Genomic DNA, 15600 nt, shown 5'->3' with positions numbered 1-15600 from the left:
TGTGACTAGCCCAAGGTCACCCAGCAGCTGCATGTGGAGGAGCAGGGAAGCGAACCCGGTTCACCAGATTACGAGTCCACTACACCACAAGGCAACCACTATACCACAGGGCAACAATGGAGATCCATTATCGAATCCTCCACCTCTAAATTTGGACAAGTGGCAACTGTGCCCCCAATGCCAAAACTGAATCATTTTCCCAACGTAAAACATTTCCCCAAAGTTTCTATTTGCCCCATCAGGGAAGTTTATAGGTACCCATAATAATAGAGCAGACAGCAGCTTGGTGGGGTGGCAGGGCCTTTTACATCAGGGAAATGAGAGAGAGAGAGAGAGAGAGAGAGAGAGAGAGAGAGAGAGAGAGAGAGAGAGAGAGAGAGAGGGAGGGAGGGAGGGAGGGAGGGAGGGAGGGAGAGAGGGAGGGAGAGGGAGGGAGGTTCCACATCTCCATTTATTTTTATTATATTTCTAACCCATCCTTCATGATAAGCAAATTACAGCATATAAAAACAGATAGGAGAGTTAAACAAACAAGCAAACGCCTTTAACACTACGGTAGAATCAAAAATAGGTAGGTCATGTTTTCTGCCAAGAGAGGCACCAAAACCTATTTTTCGATTTTCAGGAGGGCAACACCACTATTTTCAGAAGCTGGAAAGATATGGAGCCCCCTCCTCTGTAGAGAGGGAGCTCCACATTTGTGGACCCATCACCTAGAAGGCTCTCTCACAAGCTGCCATTGCCCACTTCCAAACCTCTGAGAGTAGTGAAACCACCAGAAGCGACACCTCTGTTATCTTAAGCCCGGAAATGATCTACCCTGTTTCTCCGAAAATAAGACGTAGCCATAAAATAAGCCATAGCAGGATTTTTAAGCATTCAAGGAATATAAGCCATGCCCCGAAAATAAGCCATAGTGATAGACAGTTTAACCTTGTACAGTGGTACCTCGACCTACGAACAACTCGACAACCGAATTTTTCGACTTACGAATGGGGGTAATGGCCATGCGCTTATGAATGTCTCGACATCTGGAAAAAACCGCAGCAGTTTTAGATAGGGATTTTTTGACTTACAAATTTTTAGATAGAGTTGCTTCGACATACGAATTTTTTCCATTTTCAATGCATTCCTATGGGAAATCACATTTCCAATGGCATTTTTCAATTTACAGATTTTTCGATTTATGAAGGTGCCTTCAGAACGGATTAAATTTGTAAATCGAGGCACCACTGTAGGTTAAACTGTACCATACTTAATAAAAAAATAAGACATCCCCTGGAAATAAGCCATTGTGTGTTTTTTTGAGGAAAAATAAATATAATACGGTGTCTTATTTTCGGAGAAACACGGTATAAGGAAGAAGGTGGTCTTTCAAATTCTTTACTTTATGGTGATTACCACCTATAGCGACCACAGTTAATAAACTAGACTCTGCATAGAACATCTCCACATCAGGCTAGTTGTTCACATGACCCCATTAACAAAGCCAACCTATGAGAGCCATCTAAGAGCCATACATCTTCAGCACCCAATTGCATGAATCATAACAACCATGAAGAAAAAATAAGCATTAGCCGGATTTACGTACCTAGCAATGCCTGGAATAAGCTGCTTTTAAAGATGCCCATCACCTTTTTAATGGCCTTTTTCAGTGGCTGCTCTTCTGGCTTTTTCAGCTTCTTGCAATAATCTTCCAGAAGTGCTAAAGCTCGATCCGTGTCTACAATAAATAAAAATACCCAAGGTTATAAAAGTAGTTAACCTGCTTGAAAATGCTGAGAGTAACAAAACAGAGGAGGAGGAGGAGGAGGAGGAGGAGGAGGAGGAGGAGGAGGAGGAGGAGGAGGAGAAGGAACAGATTATTGATTGACCGATGAAAGGGAACAGTAGCACCACACATTAAATAAAGCAATCGTACAATAAAACCACCACCAGAATCATCAGAATCAAAGTACAACACAATGAAGTTTGCTGTGACAGCTTTAGAAATCATCGCCCTCCCAGTCCCAAAAGTGGTCATACTCCATCTCTTCCCTGCAGCGGCTTCTGAAGATCTTGCTCTAAGATCTTCCATGTAAGGCATCCATGTACACATGAGATTACACAGGATCCAGACTTGTCCTGCAATTTCTAGTAAACTACTGCATTTTGACATGGCTTCCCTCAAGCCAACCTCAAGCCAGCTTGAGCACAGTTTTGTTACTTGAAGCACACTGAATCCCAGATATGTGAAGCCTTCCTTTCCATCACAATTTCCCAAGGCGGAGGTTGGGGTGGGAAACCAATCAGGCAATTCCATCAGGTGAGGACATCACACACACACACCCAGACTCCACCCACGGCAGGTGACTTCAACACACACCAGCCCATGGGTACCAATGGGTACAGTGATGGGCAAATTTGACTTGAAATGCAGCGAGAACAAAAATTCACTGTGTAAAACGCCTTAGATGTCGTTTTCAGGTTTCTTCCTAGTGATTTGGTCTCAGCTGGTTCTCAGAATTTCCCATTGACTTCTCTATGCTGGGATTTCAGCGCAAAATAACACACTAGAGAGGCAAGCAACTGGTTCAGTGCCAAAAACCACTTCAAAAATGAATCAGTGCTCCAAAGTCTGCCATGACTTTGATGATTATTTTAAGAGCCCAGGCCTTGCATAAATAGGAAATGAAGTGGTGTTGGGAGATTTCAAGGCACAGCTAAGAAGCATGACTTGCATTAGCTATGCTTTGGAGAATTCTTTGGTTTGCAAACCATCTAAAGGCCTACCTAGATATTTATTACAGGGGATGCATGGCTCGTCCCGTCCCTGGTAAAAGGAAGTTATTTGTTTCCTCACCTCCTACATACAGTGATCAATGAACTGGAGAGGAGGAATGCTGACCATGATGACATCACAAGACATGTCACTTTTATGAGACATTACCAGGGGGACCCGTGTGGGAAAGATGTGGACCAGTAGCAACTGTGCATCTCCTGTAATGTATAGCTAAGGGCAGTTCTCCCTAGACTTGCAAATTCCAATACGGTGGTTTATATTGGGTTCTGCATGTGGATAGCTCAGTCGGTAGAGCACGAGACTCTTAATCTCAGGGTCGTGGGTTTGAGCCCCATGTTGGGCGAAGGATTCCAGCATTGCAGGGGGTTGATCCTTCCAACTCTACAATTCTATGATTCTGCAATTCTAAACATGCAGGGCTGAATGCTGAACCTTGGAGGATGGCAGCTCTAGCAAGTCACACCAAGAACATTTTAACAAAGCATCCCCGAAGGGGCAAAAATAGATGCAAAACGGAGATTTATCAAGGACAGGTAACAAACAATCCTGGTTACCTGATACGTTACTTTACTGATCAGTATTGGCTGCTTGATAACCCTTCAAAGGAGACTCTACTGTGAAACTGATGGCTCACAATTCATGAAGCAGTTCAATTCTATCATCTGTGGTCTGAATCAAGATAATGGCTTTTTGCCCCACTATAGGTGTGCCTTAGGTCACCAGTCCTAAAATGTTGTGTTATAATCAACACTGCTTGGGAACTCCAGGCCAACACCATGATACCACAACCCCCAAAACACAATAGCACCACATATTTCAGTAACAGTTTTCTTCTGTAAACAATAGAAGACTATATTCTTCTGTTCTCAATCCCTCCTCCTACTTCTGCATCCTTGGAATGCTGGAGGTTGGGGTTTTTTTGCCATCTGGGGGTGACGGTTGAAATTGGACCCAGAATCCAAACTCATGATCTTATTCACTATTCGGCTCCCGACAAACAATTTAGCTTTTATATTTGAACTGAAGACCTCATTTCCTCTTTCAGCTTGTTGACTAAGCTCTTGCAACTCTGTTGTCACTCCACAAAATCTTGACTATTGATGTAAAATGGGGGGGGGGATCATAGCTGCCAAGTTTTCCCTTTTCTCGCGAGGAAGCCTATTCAGCATAAGGGAATTTCCCTTAAAAAAAGGGAGAACTTGGCAGCTATGGGGGGGATGTAGCTCCTTTCCCACAATTGCTTACAGATTAAATATTGTCAAATGATAAGAACAACACACAAAAATAAGTATCACAAAACTCTCTCTGCAATGCATAACCAAGGTTAATTTGTTGACTAAATCCTGTAGGATTAAAGAAGTTACCAATTAAAGTAAATGTCATATTTGTGTATAGGGTTGCTAATTTTTGAGTCCAGTTGATAGTAGTTTAATCAGCAGCAATTAACAGGTAACTGTTGGGTTTTTTAATTTTAATGATTCCAACACACTCCTCTGAATATCCCTTATATTTGGGCACATGCCATGAAAAGATCCATCAGATGGGTTCTGCCAATGAAGCTTCTGTAATAAGCACAGGAGCAGGCAGAGCTGCTTTTTTCCGGTCAGTTGGCAACCCTGCTTATGTAAGACCCACATCTGATTGTAGGAGCTTTTGAGGATTCTTTCCCTTCACTGGGTGAGAATAGATGATTAGCTCTACCTTGGATATTTATAGCGCACAAAGGCAGCTATTCTTAGGACTCAAACATATTTGCATTTGTAATTAATGTTGCACTCTTTCTCTTGGTTCAAATGAGCATCGTTCCCATTATGCCTGCTTAAAAGTTCTCTGCAACTCAATCAGTTGGCTGCAAGCCTCGAAAACCACACAATCATTTCATGTTTAAGCCAGAAACTCCCTCGACTAACAGGAGGGAAACAGCCTAAAGACGCCCAAGAGATGCTTCCCTTGTAACCAGAGTCCAATTGCAACCAGGGTCGGCTCTATCATTAGACAGCGAGAATCAGCTGCCTCAGGCAGCAGCTGCTGAGGGCCGCACAGTGAGGGGCAGTATTCTACTAAAAAGATGCAAGAATGCAAGGATTCCCACTTGCACAATGGAATTTCCCCCTCCTCGTTCTGCAAACCCCATACCCTCTTAGAATCTGTTATAGGAACCCCCAGAACAGATTCAGGGGATGCACCAGCGGAGGAGAGGTGGGAAATTTTCATTGTGCATGCAGAAATCTGTGCGCTATTGGGTCCCTCCAGATGATTTATGGATTGAGCATTCATCCTGATTAGCTTCCACAAATCTTAGATGGAGGTTGGATTACCTCCAATCTTCACTGAGCATACATCCTGGTTTGCTTGCAAGACAGTTGTCATCCTCAGTGCCAGATTTACGTATAAGCTAAACAAGCTATATCTTAGGGCCCCACTCTGTTGGGGGCCCCCAAAAAAATTAAAGGGAAAAAAACCTGGATGCGCTTTCCAAAATATGAGTTTAAAAAACAAATAAAATAAAGCCTACATACAGCAACAGTGTTTTGTGTTGTGTAGGCTCCTAAGATGTAAGTCATGGGCCCCGCCTGTTAGCCTGCTCCCTAAAATATCACTGGTTTGCTCCTTTCTACCTGTATATATAGGGTGCCTACATTCTGCATGGATGGGTTGCATGGCAACGTGTGCAAATGGCTTCAGATACCTATTAGGTCTGTAAATTACCATATAGCATATATTCAACACAAAAAAACAGTGACGATTTGTCGTTGACATTACCTTCAGTGGTTTAGGGCCTCATCAAACCTAAATCCGGCCCTGCTTTCACCCCACTTTGCTTACCAGGGTTCTCTACATGTCTTTCTGTTAGCAAACCCACTTTTCATGCATTTTCCCCATCCCTTTCCAAAGCACAAGAAGTCCACGGCTGTTTTCTTACGTGGATTCGTTGCTCCAGGACAAAGGGTGTTAATCCAGTTTAAATGTACAAACCTAAAGTTCTGGTTTGTTTTTGGGCCCCACAGCATACTTGAAGTCTAGGGTGTCCCAGCCCACAATTTAGAAATTACTGCAAATGTACATTTCTCAAGTGCTAAAACCCACCACATCTCCCACTGTAAATTCCTCCCACAGTTCCCCCTACAAATCATCTACTTGTTCCCAAGATATACCCACTGGTAACTGTTTTATTGTTTAATTTTTCTTTAAAAAAGCAATCGAAGCAAACAAATCTCCAGCCTTCAAAGACACAATTGTTTTCAGTGTCTCAAGGCCAAACTACAAGACATCTGTGAGAAAATCTCATGATTTTTACTTTCGAGGGTGGGCATGAGAGCCTTGAATTCAATTAGATGAATGGTGTTTGGGGATCATAGGGATATTTGGGGGGGAGGTGTTTTATTCTGAAGAAGTGCTACTACTGGGGGGGGATTTCATTCAGTTTGCATTTAAAGGCAAACCTGCCAAATTCTCACTGTCTAATACAATATGCAAACCAAAACACAGTCATCCTTTATAATTTGCACTTCTCCAGATTTCGCAATGCCGTTCTCCAACCAAGTAATTTGTACGTAGCTGCCAGAGTTTGGTAGTGCCAAAACTTCCTGTGGCTGCTGTTTTTGTTTGGGGGAACCCAGCCAGATGGACGAGGTAGAAATAAATTATTATTATTATTATTATTATTATTATTATTATTATTATTATTACAGTCGTATCTTGGGTTACGAACAACTCGGGTTACGAACTCCGCAAACCCAGAAGTATTTTCACCGCACACACGTTCTGCTCATGCGCAGAAGTGGTGCACGTGGTTTGCGCATGCGCAAAACGCACAAAACGTGCAAAACGTGGTTTGCGCATGCGCAAAATGGCACTTCGGGTTACGACCATTTCAGGTTACGAACTGCGTCCCGGAACGGATTGTGTTCTTAACCCAAGGTACCACTGTATTATTATTATTATATTTTGTTTTTGTCTTTTTAAGAGTGTTATTTGTCAGTTGGAGACCTTTGGCTACCAAGCAACTAACAATTCTAAAAATCCAAAACCACAAAAACACAAAAATGAATATAGAATGGGTTACAGTGAGCATGGAATGTATACATCGGCAGGGTGTGTGGAGAGACATGCGGAAATGAAACTGCTTTTGAAAACTGTATATTAGGGGGGGAATGCATGGAGATATGTGTATATTAGGAGGAAGTTGCACTAAAATGCTGGCGAGTTTTCATGACGGCTAATAATAATAATAATAATAATAATAATAATAATAATAATGGCATGTTGTTGTGAAAATGTGGGGAACTGAACTTAAGATTGGAAAAAATGAGAAACCGGGAGAAACTGAAATAGGCACATTCTCTCAGCCCTAGCTATATAGATCAGTGATGCAACACACGTTCTGCACAGACAAGATCCCAGGTTCAATCCCGGCCATCTCCACTTAATAGCCAGCAACAGATTATGCTAGAGACCTTCAAGAGCCACTGCCTGTCATCCTAGATAATACTGAGCTAAAATGGACAAACAGCCTGACTCCATATAAGACATACTGTATTCAACCGAGTATAAACTGCTCCCAAATATAGGCTCCGCTCAGTTTGCATTCAAGCCAGTTTGTGGATGTGGGGGATTGGGTCAATATGGTATAACTATTTTTACTCCACACCGTTTGCTGAATCTTCCCTACATCTTATTAGTCCTGGCGTGGGTGAGGGGGACACCCACACCACGGGGCTAACAGCAGCTTGAGGGGTGGGAAAGAGGCAGCGGCGGCGGAGGAAAGCCGCTCTGGCACCTCGGGGCCTCCGGAGTCTGCCTGCCTCCTCCCACTCAGCCGTCCTACAGCTGGGGGGGGGGGGAGGCAGCTGGCGGACTGTTTGGGCAGCACGGAGCCTGCGTGCACCCAGCCACCGCATCTCTCCCAGGAGAGACGTGTGGCTCGGGGGAGCTTCAGGACTCAGGATGAGTGCCACCTGGCATTTTGTTACCCCCAGTGCCGGATTTACATATAAACTAAACAAGCTATAGCTTAGGGCCCCACTCTCTTGGGGCCCCCAACAAAATTTAAAAGAAAAAAAACCTGGATGTACATTTCCAAAATGTAAGATAAAAAACAAATAAAATAAAACCTACATACAGCAACAGTGTTTTGTGTTGTGTAGGCTCCTATGACGTAACCAATGGGCCCCTCCTGCTAAACTGCTCCCGAAAATATCACTGGTTTGCTCATTTCTATATACAGTGGTACCTTGGATCTCAAATTTAATCCATTCCAGAAGTCTGTTCCAAAACCAAAGCGTTCCAAAACCAAGGCACGCTTTCCCATAGAAAGTAATGCAAAACGGATTAATCCATTCCAGACTTTTAAAAACAACCCCTAAAACAGCAATTTAACATGAATTTCACTATCTAAGACAGGCATCCCCAAACTGTGGCCCTCCAGATGTTTTGGCCTACAACTCCCATGATCCCTAGCTAAGAGGACCAGTGGTCAGGGATGGTGGGAATTGTAGTCCAAAACATCTGGAGGGCCGAAGTTTGGGGATGCCTGATCTAAGAAGACCATTGATCCATAAAATGAAAGCAATAATCAAGCAATAATCAAAAATGAAAGCACATACATATTTTGTTATGTGCAAATGGCTTTAGATACCTATTAGGTCCATAAATTACCATATAGCATATATTCAACACAAAAAAACGGCGACAATTTGTTGTTGACAAAGGACAGCTGGACATATAAAGGGGCCCATTACCTTCAGTAGCTTAGGGCCTCATCACACCTATATCCGGCCCTGGTCACCCCCCTCAGTGGTGAAACCTGGCATGACCAGTACCCACCGCATCCCCCCTTCCTCCACCCCTGGAAAGAGGGTCCCCTCCCCACATACTTCATGGAATAAATGTTGGGGTTGCCAACTTTCCTTTTTAAACTTGCCTGGCTCCTATGCCTTTTAATAACAGTATAGCAAGAAGGTGTTGAAACAGGCAAAACTTTGCCTTCTACTTGGTCTCCTTGGTAGGAGAAGTGTTCATCTACTACATTTCGGCGACTCGGGTGCTATAAAAAGGCACAAGAGGAGGGAGTGCTTAAAGGTGGCGAGCCTATGCCAACATGGGAGGCAAAATACTAACCAGCTAAAGTGGCGCAAACTGTAGCCCTAGAACGCAATTGGATCGTTTTAATCAGATTATTTTAAATTCTAGCTAACAAGGTAGAAATGCTGTCTAGCTTTGGAGTGGCTAAGCTGCAGCAATCCATCTCAAGCGGGGGGGGGGGGGAATGCAAATGCATTATAAACATGAGTTTATTATTGTGTCGTGGTTTACGTAATTTCAGGTTTTCCCTCTGCAGTTCCATGACATGAATATCCAGTTGCTTGGGTGGCCTTAGGATAGTGTGATAATTCTGTAGAATGGAGCACAAAGAGGCGCACACAGCACCACTGGAAGCTGAGAGCCCAAAGTCCGCCATTGTGCACAGCTTGTATATCGGTAGAATACTGCACAGTAGTTGATTATAAAGGCACTCAACAGGAAGTCTGGTTTTTGACCCCTGTCCAGTACCTATTGGGAGTTGCATTGTAATAAGAGTCAGATCACTGGTTTCTCCCAGTCCTGCCTGGAGATGCTGGGGATTGAACCTGGGGGCTTTTGCATGCAAAGTTCATTGACTGAGCCACAGACCTTGCATGACAGGATATACTTCCCCTAAGCAAATTGCAGAGAGTTAGCTATGAACCAGACCAGCCTCTTTGTGGCTTTTTCCCAAGCAATGTACTCCTGTGTCAGGGGTGGACCTTGGGGTCTGTGCGATGCCAACATTCAACACCCTCATGGGCAGGCATTCAATTTGCAGTTCCAAAACAATATGCAAATTGGGAAAAGTCGGTGTTATGTACTGAGCTGAATCCTAGAACAATAGGATTCAGAAACAGCGGGAGCTACCCAATCCAACTCCAGGTGGAAGTGAATCCGCAACCTGATTGGCCTGCTGGAGCAGCCAATCAGGCGGCTGGCAGAAGTGAATCTGCTACCTGATTGGCCTGTAGGAGCAGCCAATCAGGCTGCAGGCAGAAGTCAATCCACAATATAATTGGCCCACAGGTGTAGCCCTGAAGTAGCCAATCACGCAAGGCCCATTGTGTAAATAATGTATATAAGCAGATGGTTTTGGGAAAAGAGCCATTCTTCTTCTCCTCTTCTCCTTGATGACTATGAGCTGAATAAAGAGCATGAAATTCACTCTCGACTCCGAGTACATTTCAGTCACCCTTCAAAATTTGCAATGCGATTCAAGTTCTCCAGCCATTTAAGGGGTTCAAAAATGTGTTTACAAGGGTAAAATGTGTATTGAAATGCACACGCTACTGAAAATAACAGGCAACATGTGTTATTTTATTGCTGGAAATTGCTTTACAAAGCTAGCATATGCTTGGCAAAAAGGCATGCAGAAATATGTGTAAGGAGAACTGTACTTAAGATTGGGGAAATAAGAAACTGAGACAATCCAAAATACAGTCAAACCTTGGTTGTCAAACATAATCCGTTCCAGAAGTCTGTTTGGCTTCCGAAATGTTCGACAACCGAGGCACGGCTTCCGACTCAAACAGAAGCTGCGGCGGACATTCAGCTTCCGAAAAACATTCGAAAACCAGAGCATTTACTTCCAGGTTTTCAGCGTTTGGGAGCCGAAACGTTCCAAAACAGAGGCGTTTGGGAGCCGAGGTTTGACTGTACTGTATACAAATTAATCCATCCCTACTTATGAGCTCCTGAAGAGCATAACTAACTATTGCAAACTGACACCAACTTTGTACTAGCATATTTTAAATTTGCCAGAATGTGTCTGGTTATACTTTCTGGATGAGACATAGACATAACTGGTGGTTGAAGACTTGTTTTCTTCTTCTCTTCTCCTGCCCGCCTCAACAATATATCACAGCTTCTATAGCCTACTTATAGTAAGGGTATTTAAAATATGAGAATTCTTATAGTGTCCTCTTTTCTGCTCTTCAAAATATGGCAACTCTAGAGTTGCTAGATTTGCCATTCTAGATGGTTCAGCTCCTACCCTGGGTCTCTAGAAGCTAGGCTCTTCTCTCTAAACTGGGAGTTGAAATGCTAGAGATGTTCCGTCAATGAATATGGGAGCTGCAGTTGTTGTTGGGGGGGGGGTTGTCCTTAGAATCTGGTATACTAATTGTAAACTCATTATCTGAGTTATGGTCCTCATGTAGCCAAAAGGAAACCCGAAGATTTGCGGAAAATATTTACAAAAACCCTACAAGAGGAACTCAAAAACATTCAAATGAGGACTGAGGACCGAGCGTGCTCAGTGGCCGTGAAATGTTGGCGATCGGAAGAAAAGGAACATGGCACACTGCAACCTTTTATTGCAGTTTCTCCATTTGATTTTCCCACCCCCCACCCGCAGAACTATATAGTTCTCAGTGGTGATTGAAAGACTATATTAAACAAATTCTGAGACTCCTGTGTTATTCACGCATACCTGGGAATAAGTCTCAAGGAAATAGGTGCCTGCAATAGATGGAGCTGTAAATGTGTGGCACAGCCTTGCCCAATGGCTTATTTCTTCCACTGCATCTGCTTTGCAATTTCTTAACAGGGTGAGCTGTGCCACTTTGTATTCGAACTAGCTCACCATGTCTAAGTGAGATCACTCTTTGTCGGCACAATCACAGAGAGCATCCCTGTAGTTAAAGTGTTTTTCAGTCATCCAATTATCCCGCAGAACAAACAGAATAAGCCCTAGATTTTGGTGCTATTGTTTACAACCATGATCCAAACGTGAGCTATATCTCAACAGTATGCAAGGCAAAACGGTATGCCACACAGGCTAAGACTGCCACGTGATGCAGCAGAAAATTAAAGCCTTGTCAATAACATGGGACTTCTGACACAGACCCCACTGCCTTGTTAAGTCTGCAAAGAGCCACCTAAAAGCCATTAGCAGGGAAGGGATTATTATTGGGGGGGGGTATATTAGAAGGGCAAAATAACATATTAGGAAGCCAAAATGTATTGTCTTTCAAAACAGTTTTAGACCACCTGATGTTTCCCATCTGGCAGCTTTGTAAATATCTGCATCATAAGAGCTAAGTGGGAATGGGGGACTGAAAAGTATGGGCAACATTTGTTTACCCATAAAGCAAAGTTGTCAACATATATTGAGCTAAAAGTGCTATAATTCAAGCTGATTTTCAGCCCACCAAAAGCACCAATCTATATACGTTAACTAATATTTCCCCCCATGAATGCAAGACATAAACTTTACTCCTCTACTGGCATTAAAAACAATACTTTTCTTGAGCATTGCAGTATCAAGCAAACACATTTTCTCCGTCACACATTTCCAAAAGAAGAGCCCTCCTGAATCAGTCCCAAAAGCCCATCAAATCTGGTGCCTTGTTTTCACAGCAGCTAACTAGATGTACTTTACTAAGCCCACACCACAATGAGATCCTGCATGCCATAGTGATCTCCCAACAACTTGTAGATTGCCACTGGCTGGCATTCAGAGATATACTGCCTCCAACCAGGGAGGGAAAAACTTAAGCCTTATGAATTTTTTTCTACTGCTCTTTTCAAGCCACCCAAGTTGGTGGCAATCAGTAGATCTTATGGAAATGAATTCCTTAGTTTAACTTTGCACTGTATGAAGAAGTAACTTCTTTTGTCCTGAATCTTCACCCAGCTTCATTGGATGACCCCCCCAATTTTAATATTATATGTGTGTGAGAGAGAGAAGATTCAATCTATTTGCTCTGCGCTATGCACAGCCTTATACACCTCTGTAATGTTCTTCCTTACTCGCCTTTTATAAACTAAAAAAAAAAAACACAAACCCAAATATTGTCACTTTTCCTCATGGGGGAATTGCTCTAGCCCAGGTGTGGGGAAACTTTCGGTTTTGCAGACGTGGTTGAACTACAACTCCCATCATGCATCACCATTAGCCATGCTGTCTGGGGCTGATGGGAACTGTAGTTCAGCAACAGTTGGAAGGGCAAAGGTTCCTGACACCTGCTCTAGCCCCACCCCCACCCCAATCTCTCCCTAAAAGAAACAAAACCCCTGATCTCAATATCCTGTTTGAGGCACAGCAAGCAGAACCATGCACAATATTCCAAGTGCTATCGCATCACAGATTTGTATGGTTATAGCAGGCATCCCCAAACTTCGGCTCCTCCAGATGTTTTGGACTACAATTCCCATCATCCCTGACCACTGGTCCTGTTAGCTAGGGATCATGGGAGTTGTAGGCCAAAACATCTGGAGGGCCGCAGTTTGGGGATGCCTGGGTTATAGCATTACAATTCTGTCAGTTTTATTTTCACTCCCTTTCCTAATGATCCATAACCCTCCATCCTTGTTTTGCTTGTGTTTAGTAGGGGGTAGATGACAAATTACGGAACTTGTTCCAATAATAATAATAATAATAATTTATATCCCACCCATCTGGCTGGGTTTCCTAGATCCAGTTTAATTCACCTGCCCACAATAAGCACAATATGTTCGTGTAGACTGGTCCTGTCTATACAGCCAAGCAGTAAAGCTTTTCTGGGAATTTACTACTTAAAGACTCCAGGTGGAAAACCACGTTTGAACACAAGAAACTTCTTTATATACCAAGTGAGACCACAGGTCCATCTTGGCCAGTGAACAGAAGCCAACTTGAAAACTAGATCTGAATTTGCCTTTCTGTACAATGACCAATGTGCTCACCATCATTCTCCCCCCACCTTTTCCCATTTAAAGTTTTATTCATGTAATTTTTATTTCATTTTTCAATGACTGATATACCAAGGTTGTTTTCGTGGGATCCCCTGCAAATTCTGTCTATTTACAAAAGAAAACGCTGACCATTCCTACAGCTCCCTTGCTGTGATTCTGTGCCAAAGGGGTTTTATAATCTACTCATCCACAACCTGTACATTTTTTTAAAAAGTAGGGTTGTTGTTTTTTTTGTCCTCCACCCACTTTTGTACTCCAGTCCCACTGATCATGGGGACAGCCACCCCTGTCCAGCAACTTGGCTTCCAGCACTCCTACGTAAATTAAAACCTCACATCTGGCTTCCGTAAACTGCCCTTTTTCCTTCTGTGTCCTTGTAACAAAATTATACGAAGTAAACAAAACAGTGGAGAAATATTCCGAATTCCTTTCACTCAACCCCCCCCCCAAAAAAACCTGAAAATTTTACTGGCAAATAAAAGGCCACTGACAGCAAGAGATTTCTCAAAGGGGAAATGGTAGGGATTGATTTCCCATGGAATCCCACTGGGGACTGCTTCATAATTTCCCTTTTTACACAGAAGACCTATTGTTGTATTTGCATACACAGGCAAGCACACTGCATGGATTATCTCTTCTCCCACTTGCCAGCGGAATTGCCCAGCGTGCCAACCCTGATTACCTAATATTTAACCATGGTTGTCCAATATCCCATGGAGCTGTGATGTTATTGATGCTTGAAGAACTGGCCTCTGTTGCCTGCTTAGCACAACTATCTTTTTCTTCTTTTTCTTTAAAAAAATTGACTTTTTAAAACAGCCGCTGCCTTAAGAGTTACAAAAATGCATTTTTAAAAAGCTGACTTATTGCTGCACAACAGCAAGTGTCCACGACACCATGCTCATGAAAGGTAGGGGGACATTTGGCAGGGTGAGCGTAGTAAAGGGTAAACTCCAACCTTTCTCCCACCATTGGAACTGGAGAAGTGGCAGGGTTTCATCCCCACACTTCAACTATGCTTGAGATACTCTGTGTGCCTTAGAAATGCCTGGGGTGCAGGTGGCCTTGCAAATGCGCTGTGCATGTGTGTTCCTTGGAAGCCTCACTGCTGCCGCAGTCCCCACTTTCAATAGGGGGGCTGGGGCTTGTTCCTTTTCATCTTGCACTTGGGCATGAAACACAACTCTTAAGTGATCCCTGAACTCTTCTCCAGCATCAACTTGGAATTAAATGTGCTGCGACAAGACCTTGCCCCCTTGGCACAGCCCATGCAATGTGCATTCCAGTGCACAAAGACTTGAGAACAGCTCTCATGTATATATGAGAAAAGATTTGATCAGCAAATGAATGCCCCGTCCAAATAACAAACGAAACGAAGAGGGGCTATACGCTTATGCATAATGTGCATTTGAGCAATCCATGCCAACCTGTCTTCCTGAGATTCCTTATTAGCACAATACGTCTTCTTTTTTTGCAAGGTGGGGGGGGGGAATCTGTGCCAATATTTCTTGAGCTAAATTTAATAGACTTTCAGTGGAAATCCTCAGAAGCAAGTTTCACTGAGTTCAATGTGCCACTGCAAATCTTGTCCCTAACACAAGCCATGAACATTAAAGGATATTTGACTACTGCTACTAGTAGTTTACTAACAATGTTTAACTACTGTAAATGTACATAACCTCACTACTAAGTTAATATATGAGTTACAGGACTCACAGTGAATGCTACCAGTTTATACACCACTTCTAAGCCATGTTCTGTTAACAGAGCAGTCAGCTCCTGAATGTTTCAGACACTGTTTGGTCATCTTAACATCCATGCAAAGTATTACCTTTACAGCTGCTTGCTTGTTCAGATACACCGTTAAGCAGGATGATTCTGGACATTACTGGTAACAACTTTTGTGAAAAGTCTTCTCTGGATGCTATAAGCTAGCCCTACCATTAGGCAAGCAGAGATATATTGTGAGTCAATATTAAAGGGCAGCAATTCAATTATTTACCTTTCTATGGATTGGATCCAAGCTCCCTTCCTCTGAGAGAAGAAACCTTCCTTGGTCGGAGGAAGGATCCAAT

The 15600-nt window shown here is 43.1% G+C and overlaps 1 protein-coding gene across 4 annotated transcripts in view; it reads right to left on the bottom strand.

Annotated features, from left to right (window-relative positions):
- DLG2 (discs large MAGUK scaffold protein 2) overlaps positions 1–15600 on the bottom strand; it is an 863264-nt gene that overhangs the window by 839733 nt on the left and 7931 nt on the right. For all 4 annotated transcript variants that reach the window (XM_060273906.1, XM_035114518.2, XM_060273902.1 and 1 more), the window contains exon 3: positions 1592–1723. In XM_060273906.1, coding sequence (XP_060129889.1) covers positions 1592–1723 — 132 coding nt within the window. The remainder of the gene's footprint in view (positions 1–1591; positions 1724–15600) is intronic.

The sequence above is a fragment of the Zootoca vivipara genome, chromosome 4 (genome assembly GCF_963506605.1).
Source record: "Zootoca vivipara chromosome 4, rZooViv1.1, whole genome shotgun sequence".
Lineage (NCBI taxonomy): Eukaryota > Metazoa > Chordata > Lepidosauria > Squamata > Lacertidae > Zootoca > Zootoca vivipara.
The sequence above is the reverse complement of the archived record's forward strand: the minus strand, read 5'-3'. Positions and strand labels throughout refer to the sequence as shown.